The 26,754-nt window shown below is 39.4% G+C and overlaps 1 protein-coding gene across 3 annotated transcripts in view; it reads right to left on the bottom strand.

Moving 5' to 3' along the window:
* LOC140196049 (serine/threonine-protein kinase 32B-like) overlaps positions 1-26,754 on the bottom strand; it is a 325,870-nt gene that overhangs the window by 85,893 nt on the left and 213,223 nt on the right. For all 3 annotated transcript variants that reach the window (XM_072254755.1, XM_072254756.1, XM_072254757.1), the window contains one exon: positions 3,842-3,879. In XM_072254755.1, the coding sequence (XP_072110856.1) occupies positions 3,842-3,879 (38 nt within the window). The remainder of the gene's footprint in view (positions 1-3,841; positions 3,880-26,754) is intronic.

Genomic DNA, 26,754 nt, shown 5'->3' on the forward strand with positions numbered 1-26,754 from the left:
TCTGATTCAATTAATCTACCAATGACGAGCATGGCATCTGAAGTAGAAGTTTCATGTTCAACAGAATTGATTTCTTTTGGGATTGTGTTGTGAGAGAGTAACAGAGTATATGAATGTGCTGGATTATATTACTTTTGTCTTTCATTTTAACAAAGCCTTTAAATAACTTGCAAATAAATTCAATCACACTTTGTTTGAAATACAACCAAAATAGAAACATAGAAAACCTACAGCACAATAAAGTTGTACCAAACATGTCCCTACCTTAAAATTACTAGGGTTACCCATAGCCCTCTATTTTTCTAAGCTCCATGTACCTATCCAAAAGTCTCTTAAAAGACCCTATCAAATCCACCTCCACCACTGTTGCCGGCAGCCCATTCCATGCACTCACCACTCTCTGAGTGAAAAACGTACCCCTGACATCTCCTCTGTTCCTATTCCCAAGCACCTTAAACCTGTATCCTCTTGTGGCAGCCATTTCAGCCCTGGGAAAAGGCCTCTGACTATCCACACAATCAATGCTTCTCATCAATTTATACACCTCTATCAGGTCACCTCTCATCCTCCGTCGCTCCAAGGAGAAAAGGCCTTGTTCACTCAACCTGCTTTCATAAGGCATGCTCCCCAATCAGGCAACATCCTTGTAAATCTCTTCTGCACCCTTTCTATGGCTTCCACATCCTTCCTGTAGTGAGGTGACCAGAACTGAGCAGAGTACTCCAAGTGGGGTCTGACCAGGGTCCTATATAGCTGCAACATTACCTCTCGGCTCCTAAATTCAATTCCACGATTGATGAAGGCCAACACACCATAGGCCTTCTTAAACACAGTCAACCTATGGACTCGGACCCCAAGATCCCTCTGATCGTCCAGACTGCCAAGAGTCTTACCATTAATACTCTATTCTGCCATCATATTTGACCTACCAAAATGAACCACTTCACACTTAACACATATCAAAGTTGCTGGTGAATGCAGCAGGCCAGGCAGCATCTCTAGGAAGAGGTACAGTCGACGTTTCGGGCCGAGACCCTTCATCAGGACTAACTGAAAGAAGAGCTACCTGATGAAGGGTCTCGGCCTGAAACGTCGACTGCACCTCTTCCTACAGATGCTGCCTGGCCTGCTGCGTTCACCAGCAACTTTGATGTGTGTTGCTTGAATTTCCAGCATCTGCAGAATTCCTCATGTTTGCACTTCACACTTATCTGGGTTAAACTCCATTTGCCACTTCTCAACCCACTTTTGCATTCTATCAATGTCCCACTGTAACCTCTGACAGCCCTCCACACTATCCACAACACCCCCAACCTTTATGTCATCACAAAGTACAATCTAAAATACATTCTAGAAACGTTACTAGATACTACCTATTAATAAGCCATATGATTTTTAATTCCAATTTTTTATTCCATGTTGGAGACCAAGTGCAGAAAAATATATAATTTTGTGAATCCAACTTTATTCACGTAAACCAAACAAAAAATAATTTATTTCAAATTAACCTTCTTAGGGATTAGACAAAGAAGGAGTAATTAATTTTTGCCCAGTAAAACTAAATGTATCCAAAGGTTACTCAATCCTGTTCACTTACTTTCATTGACCTTAATTCAACCAATGCTACAGTAGATTGGCACAGATTTCCAAATGTTTTGTGCTGGTAATCAAGAAGATCATTTAGATAAGTAACTGTATACAGTTACTTTCCAACTAATAAATGGAAATGTTGAAGAAAATATTATATCAATTAAATACAGATGTCTGAACATTGTATTCACTTGTTAATTATAATTGATTAACATATTAAGAAGAATATTGATGAACTTTATTCCTCAATGTGTATAATATGATTGTCTATCATTGTTTTATAATGCATTTTTGACGATAAATTTTGGGGATAATTTATGATTTCTGATGTAAAATGTAATTTGTATACCTCTTTATCCTGTTCATTATTAAGGTGAAATTACAGAACTTTTCATTTGCTAGATCATTTGAATCTTATCCTTTCTTACTTTAGAGAATATGGTATACTTTGTTTATGTACTACAGAATATAATTGTCATTTATTTGAAAAGAATATTGTCAATGTTGAATATCCAATGCTAACCAAACTCTCCAAAATTTCAGAATAATTTCTCTTCCATTAACTCCACCAACCTACAATACCTAGTATGTTAAATGAATTGTATTCATTGAGTTAATCCAAGCACTATTTTCTTCAGTGTGACCACATGAGCCACCGCTTCTTAAATGTCAACATTATCTTTCAGTGGCAGCTGGTGACCTTTTTGACAGGTGAAGCACAGCTATATAAGACTAACCACCAGCATGTTACCATGGCAATAGGACATTCACCATCATGAAATTTGATTTATTATTTTTTGTCCAGTGTTTTTTTTTCCATTATACAAAGAAAGTCTGGTCAAAAGAACAGGATAGAGTAATTCAAGTAAATAGATGGCAGCAGAGGAGGCCGCTTCTCCAAAGCCAGTGCGTTTTGTTTTTCCTCTGCTCTATAATCAGATCAGAATCCTTGATCCTGGTCTGTGTGCAGTTGTTTCAAACCTCTGTGCAGCTCTCTCCTGACCCTAGACCTGGTTCTGATGCAGCTTCACCATTTAACTAGTAGTGCTTCTGTGGTAACCTTACTGTCCTACCCCTTGAGTAGCCTACTGTCCTGCTCCTTGAACGTCAGCATGTGTATGTACATTACCATTACCATCTCAGTCTCTCTCTCTCTCTCTCTCACACACACACACACACACACACATACACAGCTATCACCCCACCATTAACCTTACATCTTAAGTCTACTTTTGTTACTCATCGACAGAATCTGCCTCAACCCTAAATTAAGCCCTGTATTGCTCCTTTTTATTTTAAATCACAGCCCTCTCATCTGCAGTATCACGTAGAGTCAGAAAGGATACCTGCAGCAGTGCGGAAGTTTCAATCTTACTACACTCCACTTCCTACATCACCACCAGGTCTGGGCTTTCAAGACTAGCCATATTTTTAGCTTTCATACTTTAGCATTTAGACAAATCTAATTACCTTGTGGGATAACCTGTAAATTATTGGGATGCTTTACCAGTGCTGTTCACCAACATTCCTTATGCTTTATCTGAGGGCTTTAGTGCTTTTAACCAATGTCTGCCCTATCTCCCTACAACACAACAAACAATAAAATATTTTGCACTAACTTGGACTTTGCAACCTTACTTGGTTATATTTCCTCTCGCCTTTAGTCTATGTTATTACAAGTTATCAAGCTATTTTGGAAAATATATATAGTCTTATAAATATTCTTTTTCTTTATACCCTAATTCTGCAAAACAAATGGATATTTTATGGATGCTTGTTTGAAAGGAAACAAAATATCACAGTTTTCATTAAATTTACTTCTCTTTTCAAAAAAGGCATTGAAGAAGCATATTACAAAAGACACAGATAATCAGAACTAATAATAAAGGTGTTGTCATTCATTTCATTGCAAAGCATTTTTTATTGTGCAGTGTACGGCCAGCCTTTTAACGTCTTAAAGAAACAGAACTATGTGCAAGAGAAGATCCAAAACAATGGGAAAAAAAACCATTGTGGAAATGACAAAAACAAAATTGTTGAAATGTGAAGATTTAAGGCAGATTCTTGATGTTGAATTTGAAATTAGATATATTGAACTTGCACCTTACAATGGTAACAAAATGGCTCATCGAGTCTGCTCAGCATTCCATCATGGCTGATTTATTATTCCTCTCAACCCCATTCCAATAGCATGACTTGATAAACACAGGTAATCTTATTGTCCAGGCATATACAAGTATAAGCAACCTACCATGTTCATCAAGAAGAATGTTGTCAGGTTTGATATCCCTAAAAGAAAATGAAGAGTTTTAAAATTACTTTCTTTAATTACATTTCTGCTATTCCCATCTCTACAATGAAAGTAATGCCAAGCTATTATGTATCATGCCAGATTTGAAAACTTTACAGAAAATTGCATTTGTGTTTTGGGTGCACTTGATATTTCATCTGTGGAATTTGATACTGGAGCAATTCTTTTTAATGGGCTCTATTTTAAAATCTATTTCATTTGTACTTGCAGCTTGTAATTGCTTCACAGCAGAATTTTTAAAACAAGTTTTAATTAATGAATAAATAAATTTTCTTTCAGTGAAATCTAACAGTGCACATTTAATAAAAAAAATAAATTTAAATTATTCTTACTAACAACAGCAGGATGACAAAAATATTGTTCTTTTTTCTCAACTTTAGAGGATTTATCATACCTAAGCAATCTTTATAGGAAATTAAAATGGGCTTTGAAGCAGAATGTGACAGAATCCTGTCAATATCCCATTGTACCCTACAACGAGCTTCTAAACTATCCAGCACTAACCTTTGTGCATCCGTACACTTACACTTACTAACCCACTTTTCCATTTCTTCATCCAAATCATTTATTAAAATCACAAAGAGCACGGATCAGAAATCAGATCCCTGTGAACACCACTAGTCATGACTTCGGAGCAGGATACATTACATCTGCTACCACCCTCTGCCTACTGTGAGCCAGTCAATTCTGAATCCATGCAACCACGTTTCCCTAGATCCCATGCCTCCTGACTTTCTGAATGAGTCTCCCATGGGGAACTTTGCTGACTGCCTTACCAAAATCCACATCCATGGCTCTACCTTCATGAATTTGTTTTGCCACTTCCGTGAAGAATTCTATCAGGTTTGTGAGGTACGATCTGCCCCTCACAAAACCATGCTGGCTATCCCTAATCAGACTACGCTTCTCCAAATACTCGTAAATTCCTGTCTGTAAGAATCCTCTCAGTAGTTTACCATTACTGATGTAAAACTCACTGGTCTAAAATTCCCGTGGTAATTCCTATTGCCCTTCTTGAACAAAGCAACATTTGCCATCCTCCAATTTTCTGGTACTACTCCAAAGACCAGTGAGTTTACAAAAATCATCGCCAAAGGTGCAGCAGTCTCTTACCTCACTTCCTGTAATAACCAGGGGTATATCCCATTTGGAGGAAGAGTTTCTTTACCCAACATTTGCAAATAATCTTCATTCTAACATGTTTTGTAACACCTAGCCCCCATCTTTAGATAACTGATGGACAGGAGGAAGGTGACTAATCTCCCCTTCAATAATTGAACTCTAAAATCAATTATATTATTCATACTACAAATGTTATCCATACACCTATACTTTCTTTGCCTTTCTTGCTGTGTAATTTAACAAAGCTATATTAAATATTGAGTGGCAGCATGGAGATATGTCTGTACCAAAGGAAGTGTAAGGCACTCCTTCCCTCCGCTAATGTGCAGGTCACCTTTGGGCATGGTGTAGCACCTGCTTAGCTTCCCTGTTCAAGGTCACATGAAGCCATGGGAGCAGGTGGTGGATATTCATACGAGCAGCTGGTGAATGTCACAGGTCCTGGATACGCAACCACTGACACCAGGCAGACAAACTCGGAAGAGTATTGATAATGGCTGGGGTCACCTGTCTTGTAAAGGCACTGCTCGGAAGGTGGTAATTGCAAACTACTTCTGTAGAAAAATTTCCCGAAAACCATCATGGACAAAAAGACCATGATCATGCAGATCATATGACAGGCCACATAATCCACTTAATGATAGTGACGTTAGATATATTCAACCTTGCAGGACACAGAGGCACTTAAAAACTCACAGATGATGCCTGTCAGGACCATTTAATTACATGTTTAATTCATAATATATATAAGTCAGTTCAGATATGCAGGGCAATGTGGTAGGTATTTCCACTCACTGCTGTTTTTGAGCATCAGACATATTTTAGTGAGAATCTACTGCAGAAACAATAAACACAACGTGATATTCCCTGGAGATATTAAACCTGCAAAATTATGGCTGCTTGCTGCTCTGAGGTTAGCAGGTGAAAAATCAAATGTAGTTAGGACTTGTTTCAAAATGTTTTACTCCTGTTCTATTAGTCTGTTGTTTTGAGCTGCTGTCACCTTGTTTCTGAAAATGTGCATTCCAACTCTACATGGAACCTGCCTCTTAAAGAGATCTATTTATGTCTACTTATGTTTATTTAAATGGTTCAGCTGTCAGAAGGTACATATTTCACAGTACAGTATCCAGTTTATTTATTGCCTCCCTCCAGAAGTAAGCCAATGGTAGTATGATGGGGAGGGACTTTGCCGGTCTGATATGAGGAATGCCAGTTTTATGTGAATGGATTGAGTAAGATCTTCACATTGCAAGTGCCTCTCATTGGAACCATCCATTTGGGCTAGGTAACAACACACTGCCATATAATTAAAATGCCGCAAGCACCTCAAAGGGTTTGACATCCTTGGAATGCCTTTGAAAGAAATACACATCTGTAAAAACTGAGGGATTGTCAGTCACAGGACCCTGCAGTTCTTTGAAAGTTATGAAACCACTATACATATGAGAAAGAAGCTTCCGGAAACAACAGTGAGACTCCCTACTTCTCTGTCATCTGTAGTGGAAGCTTTTTGTTAGGACAGATAGTGCCAGCTGAGGTAATGAAATGTCTGAAGAAAGTTAATGATCTCACCAGGTTAGGTAAACTAGGAGGTCATCAGTCAAAATTCAAAGTTCAAAGTAACCTTATTATCAATGTACATATATGTCACTGTATACAACCTTGAGATTCATTTTCTTGCAGGCATATACAGTAAATCCAAGAAACACAATAGAATCAATGAAAGACTGCACCCAACAGGATGAACAAACAACCAATGTACAAAAGACAACATACTGTGCAAATACCAAAGAAAAATAATAGTAATAATAAATAAACAATATCGAGAACATGAGATGAAGTATTCTTGAAAGCGAGTCCATAGATTGTGGCAACAGTTCAGTGATGGGGTGAGTGAAGATGAGTAAAGTTATTGCCTCTGGGATCATTATCAACAAGCTTACAATTTAGAATCAACAAGCTTACAATTTAGAATCATCTCTTCCTCATTAAATGCCTTATCATCTGGTTTGCTTTTTCACATCCAGTGCTACACCTGTAAATATTCATTCAGTGATATCCATGTTTGAAGTTATCACAATGCTTACAATATAAAACCAGTTGCCATGAAGTGATTGCATTTAATGATAAATGAAATTCATGTTCATCTTTTTCTGTCTATGTTTTATCAAGGTTGCACCAGCAGAAAAAGTCCAGTGCTAGGTGATAGTTATCACTTAAAGAATATGTAATGGGAGAATGAAACTGATATTTTTACAAAACTCCTGAAGAACAGCAAAATGTAAATACTTTTACATAACACATTGCTTTAGTGCAATATGAGATAGGAAAGCGTGTTAGCATTACACTGGATATATGAAAATATAAAAATTGCTTTCACTGTAGAAGCACGGATTGGGTAGAAACATTCTGCCGGCTGGGAAGTATTTGCGGAAAGAGAAAATGTATTAAAAGAATTCAGTTTGATGAGTCTTCATCAGAATTGGGAAGGAGAGGAAGAAAACAGTTTAAAATTGGAGAGGAGTAAATTATTTTAAGTTGGAGAGAATGTGAGGGAGGGATGGATAGGAAAAACACTGAGGTCAGCATTGTTGTGGTGATAAGGTGCTGACAAAGCAATCTGGTGAATAAATTATATGGGAGCAGTTGATATTTGTAGGGTTTGTTTTCAATCTATCTTCCTTGTTTTAAATTCTGCATCCGGTACCTCCTGAAAGTCATATTCCTGAATTGTTAACTGTTTCTCTTTCCACAAAAGCTGCTTGATGTGCTGTGTGTTCTGAGCATTTCTGCTTCCCTTGTCCTTCCATAGATATGTTGTATGTGTATGCATGAAGCTGCTGGATATGAACAACTATGCAGTGATGGTTATGACACCACTAACACATAACTGTAGGCAAGGCCTAAGCACTCCAAAACAGGTTTTTATTTAGAGATTTGATGTACATTTTTTTTAAGGGTTCTGCCTCCATCAAGATATGTCAGGGTTTGCTTTACTAGTGCAGACACAGTTTCAGACATCAGACTTTCTGAATGCAATATGCTCAGAGCAAGAAATTTACACAGTGTCTGAAAATAAAGGCTTCAATTATGAAAAACATAAGAACTGATTAAAGAGAGGTTTCTGTGTATTGTTCAATACCTGGACTATTAACGTGTGGGGCTGCGTGGTAAAATTCTTATAGAACTCTTGAAACTATTTACAATGTTGGTGAACATATTTGAAATCCCACCGACATATATTCTAAACACTGTCAGGAATGTAAAGTTAAAATGGTTAGTTGACAACTTTCTCTTGGAAATGCTGTGTTCCTACTCAGGGGCTATTTTTTTTAAAGTTAATTTAATAATTTAACAACCATCTGGAACATAGGACCAATGTGTGAAGATAAACAAAGACACCTGTCTCACACATCCTCACTCACCTAAACAGTCCTTCCAGATAAGGCAGAGATTCACATACACTTCCTTCAACCTGTCCATTGCTCTTGATGCTTGCGATGTGTGTCACCTTCTTTAAATTGGTGAGACTATGCAAAGGCCAGGTGATTGGTTTGCTGAGCATCTAAACACTGTCTACAATAGCCAGCTAGAGCTCCTGGTTCTGAACTATTTCAGCTCCACACTGACTGTTCTTAGTCTTCTCCACTGCCGGGGTGAAGCCAAACACAAACTAGAAGAACAGTACCTCATATTCCACCTGGGTAGTCTACAATCCCATGGTAAGAACATTGAACTTTCTAGTTTCAGGTAAACTACATTCCTTTCTTTCCTTCTCATCCAATCAGATTGTCTCACCTCCAGCCCTGTCACTTCATTCCAACATTCTCCCCCATCACACCAGACTCCTGTTACACAGTTTCTTTCCTCTCCCATTCTGGTTCTATCTGCATATCATCCTTATCTCATCTGGCTCTATACTGTCTCTCTTACTTATCAGATTCCAGAATCTGCAGCCCTTTGTTGTCGTTGTTTATCACCTTTTATTCTCTGTCCCTACATTTTCAAAAGGCAGCGTTTCAAGAACGTGGCATCCATCGTTAGGGACCTCACCACCCGGGACATGCCATCTTCACATTACTACCATTGGGGAGGAGGTACAGGAGCCTGAAGACTGACACTAAGTGTTTAGCAACAGCTTCTTCCCTTCTGCCATCATATTTCTGAATTATCTATGAACACTACCTCACAATGCGTCTTTTGCTCTACCTCTCTATCTAATTATTGATTAACTGGTAGTAACTTTTTAATGTCTTGCACTGTGTTGATGCCACTAAACAACAAATTTCATGTCATACGGTATATCAATGATAATAAATCTCATTTGGACATCTCACCTTCCTCTCGTCCCACCTCTCTCCATATGCCCCCTTTCTCTCCCTTTATCCGTTTCTACCCTTCACCCAGCAGCCATACTGTAGTCACTCATTTTGCACACTTCCTCCATATGCCCATCATCCCCCTCCTCACCTGGTTCCACCTCTGCCTTCCAGGTTCTGCATCACCTCTTCATACTGGTTATCTCCCCACTACACTGCAGTCATGACGCAGGGTCTGAAATGCCAACTATCAGTCTACTTCCTCAAATGTTGCCTGACATCACCGAGTTCCTCAATGCAGCTTTTTACTTTGCTTCAGATTCCAGCATCTGCAGACTTTTGTGTTTCCAAAGATTTCTGGACTCCAGGTAAGGTCACCTTGAAACTGAAGAAAAGCTTGCACTGGATGATATGTGATCTAAGATTTTTCACAATGCTCAATAAAAGTATATTCCAGTCAAAAGTAAGGACAGTAAGTGTGAGGAGAGCCAACCTTGGATAACTGAAGAAATAAAAGATAGTGTCATATTAAAAGCTCGTGTACAAAGTGGCAAAGAGTAGTGGGAGTCTGGAGGATTGGGAAAACTTTAAAAAGCAACAGAGAACAACTAAACAAGGAAAGGGAAGACAGAGAATGAAAGTAAGTTAGCACAAAATATAAAAACTGATAGCAAAAGTTTTTATAAATATATAAAGTGGAAGAGGGTGGCTAAAGTCAATGCAGGTCCCTTGGAAGACGATAAGGGGAAATCAATATTGGTTGATAAGGAAATGGCTGAGGCATTGAACGACTATTTTCTGTCAGTCTTCACGGTGGAGGTCACATCTAATATGCCAAAGAAGGATGTTATGGACGAAATGGGAGGTGAGGACCTCGATAAAATCACTGTCACTAAAGAGATAGTGATGAGCAAACTAGAGGGCCTGAAGGTAGGTAAGTCCCCAGGTCCTAATGGGATTCATCCCAGCGTGCTGAAGGAATTGGTGGAGGTTATAGTAGAGGCGTTGGTAATCATTTATCAAAACTCTCAAGGCTCTGGGCAGGTCCCACTGGATTGGAAGACAGCAAATGCCATGCCACTTTTTTTAAAAAGGATGTAGGAAAAAGATGGGCAACTATAGGCCAGTTAACTTAACATCTTTAGTCAGAAAAATGCTCAAAGCTGTCATTAAGGAAAAAATAGCAAAACATTTAGAAAGGAGTGATTCCATTAGACAGACGCAGCACGGATTCAGAAAGTGCAGGTCCTGTTTGACAAACTTACTGGAGTTCTTCGAGGACATAATGAGGGCTTTCCAGAAGGCGTTCGATAAGGTGCTGCACAAGAGACTTATAAATATGATACGGATGCATGGAGTTGGAGGAAGTGTATTGGCATGGATAGTGGATTGGTTAACCAATAGAAGGCAGAGAGTTAGTATAAATGTGTGTTTCTCCGGTTGGCAGTTCGTGGTGAGTGGGGTGCCGCAGGGGTCGGTGCTAGGCCTGCAGCTGTTTACCTTTTACTTTGATCATTTGGAAAAGGGGACTGAGTGTAGCATAGCAAAGTTTACTGATGACACTAAACTACGTGGAAAAGCAAATTGTACAGAGGATGTGGAGAGTCTGCAGAGGGATATAGATAGGTTAAGTGAGTGAGCCAAGGTCTGGCAGATGGAATATAATGTTGGTAACTGCGAGATCACCCACTTTGGAAGGAATAATGGAAGAGCAGATTATAATTTAAGTGCAGAGGGACTTGGGAGTGCTTGTGCATAAATTGCAAAAAGTTGGCTTGCAGGTGCAACAGGTTATTAAGAAGGCAAATGGAATGTTGGCCTTCATTGCTAGAGGGATTGAATTCAAGAGCAGGGCGGTCATGCTGCAACTATACAGGGTACTGGTGAGGCCACACCTGGAGTACTGTGTGCAGTTCTGGTCTCGATACTTGAGGAAGGGTATACTGGCTTTGGAGGCAGTGCAGAGGAGGTTCACCAGGTTGATTCCAGGGATGAAGGGGTTAACCTATGAGGAGAGATTGAGTCGCCTGGGACTATACTCTCTGGAGTTCAGAAGAATGAGAAGGATCAAGATAGAAAATTTTGAAAGGGATAGATAAGATAGAAGTAGGAAAGTTATTTCCATTGGTAGGTGAGACTGGAACCAGGGGACATTGCCTCAAGATTCAGGGGAGAAGATTTAGGACGGAGATGAGGAGAAACTGTTTATCCCAGAGAGTGGTGAATCTGTGGAATTCTCTGTCCAGGGAAGCAGTTGAGGCTTCTTCACTAAATATATTTAAGAAACAGTTAAGATAGGTTTTTACATAGTAGGAGAATTAAGGGTTATGGGGAAAACGCAAGTAGATGGAGCTGAGTTTACAGACAGATAAGCCATGATCTTATTGAATGGCGGGGCAGGCTCAATGAGCCGGATGGCCTACTCCTGCTCCTATTTCTTATGTTCTTATGTAATACTGCTAGGATACGCAATGTCAATGCTTCTTCCATGCCGGCATTCCCAGTGCAGAGGCTCTGGTTGTACCCAGTCAGCTCTGCTTGGCAAGCCGTGTCATTCATGTGCCTGACACCAGATAGTATATTCTGATTTCTGCCATGGGACAAAATTACCAGGCGGACAGAGAAAAAAGATTCTAAGCGGATGTGCTCAAAGCTTCCTGTAAGAAGTGCAACATCCCCACTGGTGCCTGGGGACTTTTAGCCCTTGAACATGCAATGAAGAGAAGCACTTGGGAAGGATTGAGAGCCTAAGCCCGTATCACAGGCTGTAGCTGACAGAAAAGAAAAGGGAACAATACAATGATGACATAATTGCTAGGGAACGGTCAATGTTTGATATTCTATGTCCTGATAAGGATTAGTACAAAGAATATACCACATATGCAACAAAAAGTAAGAGGTGGACTCAGAGCAGCAGCCTTTATTTGGGCTCTAAAGTATTATTGTCATCAACACAAAGTACTGTGAATAGAATGGGAAGGTAAATGGAAAATTCCGATCCAAACACACAAGAAATATTAACTTGGCCACTGGGAACTTCTGGCTGTTTTTGAATGGCCACCTGAGCAGGAGGGCTTTAAATCCTGCTTTCCCAGCCAACTGCAAGATTACATTCTAAGGCTGATATTTGGTCAGTCTCAGTGAGTAAGAAAACTGCCAAGTGCTCCATGCAGGATAGAGTTGTCAACTGCAATGTGATATGCAATGAATTAATGAAATGAACAGATGGTGCAAATTGAATTCTTAAATAATTAGTTACAGCTGCTCCACTCCGCACTTGCTAAGTGCTCAAGTGTTGTGCACTAACAAAATCAAAATCAAAATCTGTGAATAGCTAACACGTAGTTAAAAAGAGCAAATCCCTGACCCTAAATTTCAGGATGGAGATTGAGCAGATATACTGCATTGAATGCTTGATACTTTACTGGGGGGGGGGGTAGATTCCAGGGACTTGCAATAATAATCCAAAAAGCATTCCTAGAAATTGGATTTGTCTACGTCTTTGTGCATTATGCAGTCCAGTTTCTAGGAAAGATCAAACACTATTTAAAATTTTGGACCCACCATCTGCACAATGAAGCAGCACAAAATGCTGGAGGAACTCAGCAGGCAATTGGTGAAAGAGATATAGGGCTGAAGGAGGAATCTGATAGAAGAGGACAGAAGGCCATGGAAAAAAGAAAAGGAGGAGGAGCACCAGAGGTAGGTGGTAAGGAGATAAAATGGGAGAGGGAAAGGTGAATGCGAAGGTGGGGAGGGTATTACCAGAAGTTCCAGGAATCAATGTTCATTAAGTTTGGAGACTACCCACATGGAGCATAAGGCGATGTTTCTCCAATTTAGTGTGACCTCATAATAACAGCAGAGGAGGTTGTGTGATGATACGTTGGAATGGGAAGTGGAATTAAAATGGGTGGCCACTGGGAGATCCCACTTTTTCAGTAGGTGCTCAGTCAGCCAGTCTCTCAATCTCTGTCGGGTCTCACTGATATACAGGAGGCTACATCAGGAACACCGAACGTAGTATATGACCCCAACAGACTCACAGGTGAAGTGTCACCACAGCTGGAAGGACTGTTTGTAGCCCTGAATGATAGTGAGGGAGGAGGTGTAGGGGCAGGTGTAGCACTTGTTCCACTTGCAAGAATAAGTGCCAGGAGGGAGATCAGTGGGGAGGGATGAATGGACAAGGGAGTCACATAGGGAGCGATCCCTGTGGAAAGCAACAAGTGGGGGGCAGGGGAGGGTAAGAGGTGCTCGGTGGTGGGATCCCGTTGGAGATGGTGGAAGTAATGGAGAATTATGTGCTGGACGTGAAGGCTGGTGGGGTGATAGGTAAGGACAAGAGAAACCCTATCCTTCATGGGGTGAGATTAGATGTGGATGAAATGTAGAGATGCGGTTGAGGGTAGCATTGATGGTGGAGGAAGGGAAGCTCTTTCTTTGAAACATCGACTGTACTCTTTTCCATGGATGCTACCTGGCCTGCTGAGTTCCTTCAGCATTTTGTGTTTGTTCCTTGGGTTTCTAGCATCTGCAGATTTTCTCCTGTATGCGTATTATGAAACAGAGTTGTAGAGGCTCTCTGCTTCTGATGCACTAATGCAGAGGAAATCCTCTGTGTGCAGTTCCTTTCAACAACGTGCCACACAAATGTAATCACCACTCTGTCTTAATCATGAGTGCCTGCAAGAACCTAGTGCATTTTGAAGATGACAGAGGGAATATATGCTTAGGGTAGTGAATCCCATCTGAATAGTGCTCATATTACTGAAACAGCACTCATTCAGGAAAATGGAGATACTCTACCCCTAAATGCCCAAGAGAAGGTGCTGAATATGCTTTAGTAGGAATTGAAATTTCAGGACCATGAGATCAAATCTGAGATTATTGCTTTATTTAAAAATACCTGCCATTAACAAGCTGGTTCTAGAACTGATGAAATGACATTGGCTTGGAAACTTTAACCCTGACTTTCTCCATGGATCATGCCTAGCTTGCTGAATATTATCAGCATTTTTTTTAATTTAATTTTTCCAGCCTCTTTAGTTATTTTGCTTTTGTCTAGTTTGTAAGAAATAAACAGGAGGTAATTATTGTGCACCAGGGCTCTTAGAAAGGCATGAATGGAGGTAGGAAAGATTATTGAGAAAAGGGCTTTTAATGAAAGAACATGATGGATTCAAATCCAGAAAGTGATGAATGGTGAGAGAAAGAGCATTTAGTCTTTTAGACATCTGTTTTTTTTCATATTGCTAGTTCTTCTACCTTTAATGGGGAAGGATCTGATCCAGAGATTCAATGATAATTTTCTAAAAAGATTCCCAATGAAGCAAGGTGAAAAGTACTGTGCTACAGGGAAAGGTTGAGTAGTCAAGTTTTCTTTAGTCTACTTAATTTGTATTGCCATGAAATGATATTGCGGCTGAAAGGAGGGAAAGCAAAACCCAGAAATTCCTTGAGCAGTTCAAAGTTCTTGCTTTGTTCTTCCTTTGCTCTCTCCTGAAAGTTGCCAGGTATGGTGAAAGTTTTGCAGTATTGAATGAATATACAGTATATTGCAGAATACAGATATTTCATTAATCATAGAGCTTGAATGTAACACAATTTTCAATCACCATGCACCGACATCATAAATGCTGTCTTCAAACAGGTGATTAAGTGAAATAATAGCTCATTTTCTACTGTTAATCAACTCTCACTAGTTCCATTTTTAATCTCCCTTTCATTTTTTTCCCTTTCTTTCAAATGTTCTTATTCAGTTTTTTCCTACTTTCTATTTTCATTTTCAAGATATACTTTCACTTTGGACTTTTTGTTGTCCAATTGCTGATAACCTAATTTAAAATTATTATTTTCAGTGACAAGTAAGCATCAGTCACTGAATTTTCATGCATTTGCCACCACTATGCAATTGTGTTGCAATAAAAAGCTAGCAGTCAAAGGCTTGTTAGAAAATGGTTGACATGGAATAACACCTGGTTCTGATGTCTGAAGGTGGTATGTTTAATATGCTTCCAATGTGCTTTAAATGTCAATCTCAGCTCACAATTTTTGTTCCAAAGTAGATATTATTACCTATGCTGACATTGCTGTGTTCTTTGCAGTTCAAAAGGAAGGTGAATATCAGACACAATCTCATCACATTTTGAATCCTTTTGTAATTTTATCAAACTGCTATGGTTAGAAATCAAAATTAATGAAGGGAAGATAAAATCTAAGAATGTCTGAAGATTTCTAATCTGTAATTACAATTCCAGCCAGCACAATTTGATATTGGTGATCAGATTAGAGATTAAAGGACAATCCATAATTTGCCAGTTTAATTTGACAAATTTAAAGATGTTGTAAAAATAGAACTATCAATATTTTTGGTAAATTTGACATTTTTTCTAAATTATTTAATTATTTTTACTAGCATCAGTCATAATTTACTGTCAAACTTAATCAATTTTCCCTGTTAAATTTATCACTTCATATTTGCCACAATTTAGGAAAACCCATTGGCTTTCAAGTGTTTTTATTAGCTTAGGATCAAGATCTTGAAATGGTTGGCAGTACTGATCAAATAGCCGATCATAGCAGCGACAAACAATGATGTAATTCATTGATCCAAGATACAATATATATATATTTGGAAAAATTGAGCTTTGTTAAATTCTAAGGGTATGCTGTAAATCAGAAGATGGCAGGAAAGAGAACAAGGAGGAAACCTACAGAGAAATTACTGAAAGTTTCAAGAGGATTACTATTGATAATAATGGAGAATTTTGATTGTTCTGATAGACTGGCACTGTACAAAAGACCAAGGGAGAAGGGAATCCCTTTTCAAACTTAATTGAATGAGGAAGGAAGCAATTCCGCAAATAATTAGAGCAAGTATATTTTGTTTCAGGAGGAGAAAATTTGAGGATGACTGTGCATAATATTATTAGAAAGGATACAGAAAATAATAAGGGACAATCAAGTTTTAAACAACAGAAGAAGAGCTAATTTCAGTGAATAGAAAATGGATCTGGTCTGAGACTGAATTCAAAAATTGGTGGGCAAACCAATGTGAAAATTCAGATACAGAGTGTCATATTCACATGTATAGAAAAGGAACAACATCAATGTTAATGTTCCTTACATTTAAAGATAGTGTCCCAGCAACAGCGTTGAACACCATTGGTTGTACTTAACTTTACATATTTGGTTCGAATGAAGTTACATCTCCCCTCACAGAGAGCAAATGAATCAGAAAATGGAGTTAGTGAGAAATTTAAGGTTCTTCACGCAATGGAGAACATAATCAAGTATTGGAGCTACAGTGAAAAAGGGAATTGTCTAGTGGCAAAATAAAAGGAACCCAAGCAACTTTAATAAACATTTATATGGTGAACATTTTAAATTGTTTGGTTTTGAGCTGTTGGAAGGTAATGAAAAATATCTTATGAATGCAGAAAACTGAATCGGACTGGTGCATTTTGGGGAAATTAGAGAATTCCTGTCTTCAGATTGCAGTCGAAATTTAGTGGAATTTCATCCCGGACGAAGAAATCAGAGTAGAAATCACTTCCCTTTATACAGTACACATTTTGCCACCAGTTTAATACCACATTCATGAGCATGCAGTTTCTTTTATGTAGGCATTTGTGTGGGATAAATTTTATTTACCCGATTGTTGATCCAACCCTGAACATTACCACCTTCTTTCTGCAGGGGGGCACAGACTGAGTTATGAAAGTCTGAGTTTTATATCTTTCTAGAATGTAGCAAAAGCCTATTTAATGACAGCAAAAGATCAATGTAGTGATTTTTGGTTATGACTCTCTACATAATTAGGTGCAAATTGATCCTATATTTACAAACTCATTGATAATTACCACGATATTGCTAATGTGAAATGTGGAACAATATTACAGAAGAAAGAATAAATATTTCTTTGTGTGTTTTTGGACTAATACACCATTGGTGTGCTACTCTGGCTGTGTTAAGCCTGTTATAGGAGTCCGTAGGTGCTTAAACATGCAATAATTGCAGCGAAATCTTTCATTTTGCAAACTCAAAAATCCATTAGTAAAATTTTGATAGGCAAAAAAAAATCCACAGTGTAATTATTTTCTTGGAATTTCAGGATCTGGAAATTAATGATACAAAATCTGGCAGAGAACTGTATGGATATTTCAGCAGCAGGATAAAACTGCATTCAGATTGAGTGATAAGTGGAAATGAGTTTCAGGCATGCCAGTGGTACTTAGTACATAATAGTAGAAAATACAAAATAATTCCATCCTTCATAGACTGCCTTCAGTAAATCTACTTCCTCATTATAGTCCAAGCTATTTGTAAAATTATAAAGAGCTGCAATACAGTCACAAAGGTGTGTGACGATACATTTAGTTTCTCCCATCTTCGGAGTCGTAGAGCACTGCGATACAGAAACAGGCCCTTTGGACTATCTAGTCCACGTTGAACTGATCCCATCTAGCTGCATGCAGACCATATCCCTCCAAACCCCTTCCATCCACATACCTATCCAAACTTCTGTTAAATGTTACAACTGATTCTACCATCTCCACTGACAGCTCATTCTACACTCACACCACCTTCTGAATGGAGAAGCTTCGCCTTCGATTCCCCTTAAATATTTTGCATTTCACCTAAATTTATGACCTTCAGTTCTAGTCTCACCGAACCCGAAGGAAAAAAAAGACTATGCATTCACCCTATTTATACCCCCCATTACATGCCCAAAATGCCTCAACCATAAGATAAAGTGTAAGTATATTTACAATAGCAATTCAGGGAAATGCAGCAGACAATTTATGCACAGGAAGATCCTCAAAACAGTTAAAAGATGAAAAATTAGTTTTCTGGTTTCTAGTTGTGATGGATAGTCACACCTGGCCAGTAAGCCTCTTGGTTGTTAGCTAATCTTGCTTTCTAAACAAGGCATCTTCCACTTGTAAGATCACATACCATTGTAAGTGAACCTTCAACTTCCATTTACTGATCATAAATGGAATTCAGTCTTCATTTCTTAAAATGGTAAGTGACAAGCAGTAATCAGCTTGACCTAAAGCAAGTCCTGTCTATAGAACAGCTTTTGCAAACAAGCTCTGAGATAGTAGCTGCTCTGTCAGTGAGAAGTAAGTTTTAGCTCACAATACCCGGTTTACTGCTGCTCGGGCTGCAGTATAACACAATGGGATGTTTAAATTTGATTCTACGTTGCTTAGTTCAAAGAAGCTTGCAGAACCAGATGGATAATAACATTTAGCATATCAAATAACTGATGTGTTTATCATTGGAGCTTTATGTATCAAGGAAGTTAGCTTTATAGCATTAATTGTAAACTGTGAACATTAAGCTGGAGATCTATGTCTCCAACATAACCACGAGGAATTCTGCAGACACCAGCAACTTTGATGTGTGTTGCATCTATGTCTCCAAAATGTTTTTAGACCATTTGAGATAAAAGCATACCTGAGGAAATATCATATAAGTATGAAGTCACCCAAGAGGTTGAAAAAGGGTAAACATAGAAACATAGAAAATAGGTGCAGGAGTAGGCCATTCGGCCCTTCGAGGCTGCACCGCCATTTAGTATGATCATGGCTGATCATTCAACTCAGAACGCTGTACCTGCCTTCTCTCCATACCCCCTGATCCTTTTAGCCACAAGGGCCATATCTAACTCCCTCTTAAATATAGTCAATGAACTGGCCTCAACTGTTTCCTGTGGCAGAGAATTCCACAGATTCACCACTCTCTGTGTGAAGAAGTTTTTCCTCATCTTGGTCCTAAAAGGCTTCCTCTTATCCTCAAACTGTGACCCCTCATTCTGGACTTTCCCAACATCGGGAACAATCTTCCTGTCCAATCCCTTTAGAATTTTATGCATTTCAATAAGATCCCCCCTCAATCTTCTAAATTCCAGAGAGAGTAAGCCCAGCTGATTCAGTCTTTCATCATATCAAAGTCCTGCCATCCCAGGAATCAATCTGATGAACCTTCTTTGTACTCCCTCTATGGCAAGGATGTCTTTCCTCAGATTAGGGGACCAAAATTGCACACAATACTCCAGGTGTGGTCTCACCAAGGCCTCATACAACTGCAGTAGTACCTCCCTGCTCCTGTACTCGAATCCTCTTGCTATGAATGCCAGCATACATTCGCCTTTTACACCGCCTGCTGTACCTGCATACCCACTTTCAATGACTGGTGTACAACGACACCCAGGTCTCGTTGCACCTCCCCTTTTCCTAATCGACCACCATTCAGATAATAATCTGTTTTCCTGTTCTTGCCACCAAAGTGGATAATCTCACATTTATCCACATTAAATTGCATCTGCCATGAATTTGCCCACTCACCTAACCTATCCAAGTCACCCTGCATCCTCTTAGCATCCTCCTCACAGCTAACACAGCTGCCCAGCTTTGCGTCATCCACAAACTTGGAGATGCTGCATTTAATTCCCTCGTCTAAGTCATTAATATATATTGTAAACCACTGGGGTCCCAGCACTGAGCCTTGCGGTACCCCACTAGTCACCGCCTGCCATTCTGAAAAGGTACCGTTTATTCCCACTCCTTGCTTTCTGTCTGCCAACCAATTCTCTATCCACATCAATACCATACCCCTAATACCGTGTGCTTTAAGTTTGCACACTAATCTCCTGTGTGGGACCTTGTCAAAAGCCTTTTGAAAATCCAAATATACCACATCCACTGGTTCTCCCCTATCCACTCTACTAGTTACATCCTCAAAAAATTCTAAGAGATTTGTCGGACATGATTTTCCTTTCACAAATCCATGTGAATAAATGTAGAGAGCAGCTCAGGCTTATTAGGCGCGTTTGAAGAACAGCAAGAAGAATGATAGGAAGACAGGGTGACTAGAATGCATTCCACTGGCTTTAGTTTATGTTGCGGATTATTCGTTCATGTGCATAATTAGTATTTATTTTTAGTTTCTAAGAATTGTATCTCTGTTTTGGAAATGCTTTGTGTTTTAGAAATGGTTTGAAATTTGGAAATATTTTATAAGATAGAAATCATCTCTGAGAGTTAAATATGTTTTAAGAATGATGTTTGGATTTAAACATGTATCACTGCAAATAAATGAACTACTTTATTAGCTGGAAGTGTCTTCTCCTTGGAAGGGAGAGGGACCCACTGCTCAGGTAGTGGGTATTGGCTGCTAGACTTGCCGTGGAGAATAAATGGGGAGGTAGATTAGTCTTTGAGATTGGGTAGTTACAGTATAATCTCCTTTTTGTGAGACTACTTGTGGCTATTTATATCCGATAGGGCTTTAGGCCTTTTAGTTTAGAACTTTGGGGTCAGCAAACCCAATACGATCATAGTAGGCACCTAATGTTGTCACGTTATACCAAAAGTATTATTTTAGGAAGAAATATTATTTAGCAGAAGTCTATCTCACAGAGCTCTTGACAAGTACTATGGCATTCCACCTAGTACTATAAAATGCCAACATCTTGGTTCCGGTAGTTGCGCAGGCAAATGTTGGTTGATAATATGAATGTGTTACAGTAATAATATCAAAAATTTGGGTTAATACCCCAAGTGCTTTTCAAATTGAACATGATGAATATTTTACTCTTCAAGTCAGAGACTAGAATGATGAAAATAGAACATACAGCATGATGCAAATTAGACAGACCAAACCTCGCTGTACGACCTGCTAGACTCAGACCATCACAGTTTGTACCAGATCCTAACAATGTATCAATAATTCATGCCTTGACAACAAATAGGCCCTTTTTCAGACAGAAATCAAGCACCGGGGGGTGGGGAGGAACCACATGCTTATGTGATAGAACCATTGACCCATATCTTAATGGGGATATGGTACATTCCTTCTTGGCACACATGAGGTAGCAGCTACACCAGTAAACCTCAGCCTTGAGAACAGATGCTTGGGCATCTGCACTAGAATTCCTAAAAAAAAATGGTTGACCATAGTTTGTAAAAGAGGGATACAGAGGCAGTTTCCTGTAATAGGAGCCTCTGCAGCTTCCCCTGTACAAACTTCCCATCACATTTTTGGACCTTTGACCATTCAGAGTTTGCAGTCAATATGTACCGTGGCTCCAGCTTATGCTGAAGGAATTCTGAAGTGGCTTCTTCAAAATGCCGGGAGGTTACAGGCCTTCTGGGCCAGTCATACTCCCCAACATCTTCAGCAATTCTTAGTCATGTTATTTCCCCTAGCCTTGATACCACCTCCACAAGAGTATGGAAATCTATATCAGATACTGACTGTACATGTGAGGATTTATAAAGATTTATAAACATGGTGCTGATATTCATGGAACACCGAGTACTATGTTGAGTAAAGGCAGTCAAAGTCCAGGGCTTAGTAACAGCTTATAAGATCAAAGAGCATACTGAGACCCAATTTATTCTATAATGTTACCCCTTTATACTAACAAAAATCTCTGTACCATGTGCAGAACAACCCTTAATCAACACTTGATACCTGAATGATTTCAGGTTGTTGAAGAGATCCTACACATCCCACATGGTAACAGGATTACCCTTCATTCCCACAAAAGGGCTTTGAGGTGCAGGCACAGGATGATCCTCCCCTTTTCCTTCTAAAGGGCACATAAAGTCAAGAGGAAAGTCAACAAACCAAACTTATTCCTTGGCTCGATTGCATTTACAGCATTCTCCTACACCAGGCCCACAGCAGGGAAGATGTAATCAACAAACCAAAGAAGTTCCCTAGAAACCGCCTGCTGGAGGAAGAGATATTGAGCCACAAACTGAATAGCTGGACACTAGGCATAGGCCTTGGCCATTAGCTCCAGCCCCTTTCTTTGTGGAAGGAATACTTAGACCAAGGTACTCCTTCTGGGACTGGAGGAGCATTCAGAGGCTCTATCAATATCACAGAGAACAGTATGAAACTGAACATATGCCACAAGTCCTGTCTCACCCTTCACCCTCTAAATATAGGGACAGGGTCCATCCCAACCATAGACTCATTCCCTGCAGCTCAGGGAAATCAAAATGTAAAGAATGGGAAGGCCAACATTAATATAATAGAAACTACACAGGAGAATTCCAGCAACAATTCTCCTCAAAATGCTACATATGACAAATAGAATATAGGCTTACATAGTCTTGCCTTTTCATAAGCCCAAATTTGTATTTTTGGCAAAAGTTGATCTTGCCGTTTTGTTACAGGTGCAGACATTTCAATGCTAAGTTCTAATATTCAAGGCAATAAACTAGGGTAACCAACGGGAAAAATTAAAATTGTAGACATATGTGGAAATGACGTAGACACAAGTTTTCCGTACATACACACAGAATTAAATGAACAATAGAAGTAGCCATAAAGTCTCCACACCAGCTTGCCCCAGATTGTACTAAACTAGCACTTCTAATAGGAACACCAGATGTTTCCTGTTGGATTCATACTACAATTAAACCAACAACCAATACAACTGCACTGGATGAATGAGACATCCATACTCAGAAACAGCTAGACTATCATCAGGATAAAACGATCAGAGCGAATTTGAAACATATTTTGTACAAATATTATGACAACCTACAATAATGTCCTAACCACTGTGGAATGGTTGATATTGAACCAACTATATTAGGATGCCGTACTTTCCCACTCTAAAAACAGTGGCATATTCCCAACCACAGAGGAAAGCAAATCCCACAGGAACCTGTAGATTCCTTCTATAAACAAAGTGTTTTGATAAAAGAACCTTCTCAATTTAACTCACCCATGTTTGGCATGGCAAAGTCTGATGGTTGATGCCGATTGGTCATTGACTACATTGTAATAAATAAACACACAGCACCTAATTCCACCCAGCAACAGTCATTACAACAAATTCTGCAAGGATTGACTTGTAAAAAGTATAAATCTTGCATGGATCTGGCCAATGGCTTCCGGTCACACCCAATTTTCGAAAGTGACAGACATTACACAGCCTTTACAGCACCCAATGGCCACAATATCAATGGATCAGACTCCCACTAGGTGTCTGGAATAGCCCACAGCTATTTTCTGCAGAAGTCATTCAGGCTGTACAGGGAATACCAGATACTTGTGCATACATTGATGACATATACTGCCCAGGTGACACACTAGACGAGCATTTAACACAGATTGAGACTGTTATTAAAAGATTGACAGAAGTAAATTTCCTAGGCATGATAATTACCAATCAGGGACATGGTTTAACCCTTGAATTTAGAGGAAAAAGCAGGATATCTGAAGACCCTAAAAGCTTTACACTGAACCCTAGGCCTATTGAATTATGCTAGAGCTTTCATATCTGACTATGATCAATAATCAAAACCATTATACAACAGGTATATACCAAAAATGCAAAGCCTTTTGTTTTTCCCCCAGAAGAGTATGAGGCAACGGAGAAATTGATGAATGCAGTTTAGCAAGCAATAGACCTCCGGACAAATGACCTAACAAAATTTCGTGTTCTGCACCGCTGTAGCTATCTGTTATAATCACGGAGGAGAAACACAAACTCTCATACACTATGCCCCATGTAACTTCACCCCAACAGAATATTTACTACCTTAGAACGATGAATCACTATGGCATTCCATACACTTTGAAAAATGAAAGCCAACTGCCAAAAAATGAATGGAGAGCTACAGTAAGTAGATACGGGGAATTGCAAACGCTTTTACAAGACATCTTGAAATGGGTATATATTCCTGAGAGCTATGACTTTATCCTCACCTTTCAAGGAAGATGCAGAAGCATCTTTATCACAACCTAATACCATGACATCCTTTAGAGCACTATTCTCAAATACAGTACTGTGATGGACCACCGATGAAAATCCAGAAAGATGGATCCACTCAACTGGAGACAGGAGTAGGGTTATTATAAAAGAAATTATTTTTTATTGGTAACTGGCCTTAAACCACATGAGTGGCAAGTGCATCATTTAAGAAATAATCCAACTCATTTTTTAGAGATTAAAGCTCTAAAACAAGAAAATCAGACAGGACCAGTACTGACTTTAATTATGTCAGGAATGTGGTAGAAAGAGGTCTTCCCATCTGGTCAACTACCAGATGGAGAACACACAAAGGTAAACTGCTTCCATGTTTCTCCATGTGGATGGATATTTATGAATTATTATTGACTCAACTGTTAGTACAGGTCTTACACATCTATTCTAATGTATTAGCTGAGTGAATAAACAAGCTAAACAAGTTGTGAGGAAGGACCAATGATAAGGGAAGCCAGCATTTTGGTCGTAACTAAGCAACAAATAAAAATAACTAGGATGATGTCAAGAAATCTAGATTCTACTGAACCTAATCGCAAAGGATTTCCAACATGGCACAATTATGAAGCTGATGGTGAAGCTAAGGTTTGGGAATGCCAACCTAAAAATAAGAAGCAAATACCTCCCTGTCAGAGGTGGGAAGCACTGATTCAAGAAGCCCACCAAGCATCTGGACATAATCTTCGTGGTGGACAAGCCACTCATGTGCAATTAGCCATGTTATATAGGTGGCCTTAAATGTTGAGTGATTGTTTGCAATTTGTCATAAAGGAGCAGTCACAAGACCACCTCCTATAAGACAAAGAAAAGCAACTATACCAATGCAGGTGTGGTAAATTGATTATATTTGCCTACTTCTGGAAACCTAATGAGTATATTATTGTGATAGTTGATCTTTGTACAGGTTATATGTGGTTAGTGCCCAGAACTTCTTGTAGTGAGGCTGCAACTGTAACAGCCCTCCAAAACTCCATATTCCCACATGCTGACACTCCTACCAGCATACATGCTGACCAAGGGTCTTCCTTCTTTGGTAAAACGTTTCAATCCATGTGTGAACAAACAGGTATATATTAGATTAGATTAGAGTCAACTTTATTGTCATTGTGCCGAGTACAGATACAAAACCAATGAAATGCAGTTAGCATCTGACCAGAAATGTGGAGTAGACCACTCCATTCCACCAACAATCAAAAGGCATGGTGCAGCAAAGGAATCAGGAGATTAAACGAGGCCTGGCAAATCTGGTCTACTCGAGGGGCCAACAGTGGGCTACATTTGTCCCTGAAGTGCAAATGTCTATAAACAAAATGCCCTTTGTGAAACTGGGAGTGCACAAGAATGTTACACCATATTTCTTAGTGTACAATGTCCACCTAAATACACGCCTGATCACTAATTCAGGCAAGCCATGGCCTACACCCGATACGACACTCCTCAAGGAAATCAGGAGAAAGCAAAGGAACCTGACAAGAATATTCAGATACCACAAAAAGGAGACTGGTTTCAAAAAAAGAAATTCCATAAAAATAATTCTGACCCTAGTTTATCTCCCTTGTCTCGTCACCCAGGTTATCAATGATTGGACTGTGGTAATCCAGACCGGGAGGGGAATCAAGACTGTAAGTAAAACTGTGTGAATAGAGAATATTAAACCTGTCCCAACAAGATTTATTCGCCCAGAATGAGTGGAACTTAGCTTAGACCTGTAAATGGGTCCACCACAGAACCCCTACAGCCTGATGGGAAAGGGGGTGAGATGTATTCAAATTAAATCAAATTTAAGTTTAATTATCATTCAACCATACATGAATACAGCCGAACAAAACAGTGTTCCTCTGGGGCCAAGGTGTAAAATATAGATAGTACATTCAAAACAGTGAGCAAGAATCCAAGTCACATAAAAAATACATATACACAGCTCAAGTCCCTGAACGACGTGTCCTGCAAGTTGATGGTACAGTTCCCAGCAGTGCGCAGATGGGTGCAATCCAACCTGTTATTCCACCAATGAGCACTGGAGGGCAGCACCAGTGGGAGAGGCCAGCTCCCAACCAAGCACAGATGCCACACTACACCGCCTCCGGCAGCTCCTCTCCTGGACTGCAACATCAGGCAAGCCCGTGGCTTGAGGCCTAGTCCTCAATACAACCAAAGCCACACAGCTTCCCCGCCATCTGTTGTGTCCAAGAGGGTCTTGCGATTGCAAGAGAAACGTTCAAGATAATCACCCACATTTAAACTGCATGCCACCTTTTTGCGCCAACTCTAATGCCTTCGATGCCTTCCTGTAGCAGGCAGCAACACAGTTTACACCCAGTCCAGCACCTCCACCAATGAGCAGCTCACTGATGGGGTAGACCTGCAGTATCTGAAGTTCTTGGAGTCCAGCATTGTCTCGCTATTGTAAAAAGTACATTTAACAATGAAAAAAAAACACCTCGACTATACATTTTTCCATAGATGCTGTCTGGCCTGCTGAGTTCCTCCAGCATTTTTTGTGTGTTGCTCAGATTACCAGTATCTGTAGATTTTCTCTTGTTTATAATTATCAACAGAGACCAGAATCATGAAAATAGGAAGAAATTTATGCAGATTGTATGGTT

Source organism: Mobula birostris, chromosome 4 (genome assembly GCF_030028105.1).
Source record: "Mobula birostris isolate sMobBir1 chromosome 4, sMobBir1.hap1, whole genome shotgun sequence".
NCBI classification, from domain to species: Eukaryota; Metazoa; Chordata; class Chondrichthyes; order Myliobatiformes; family Myliobatidae; genus Mobula; species Mobula birostris.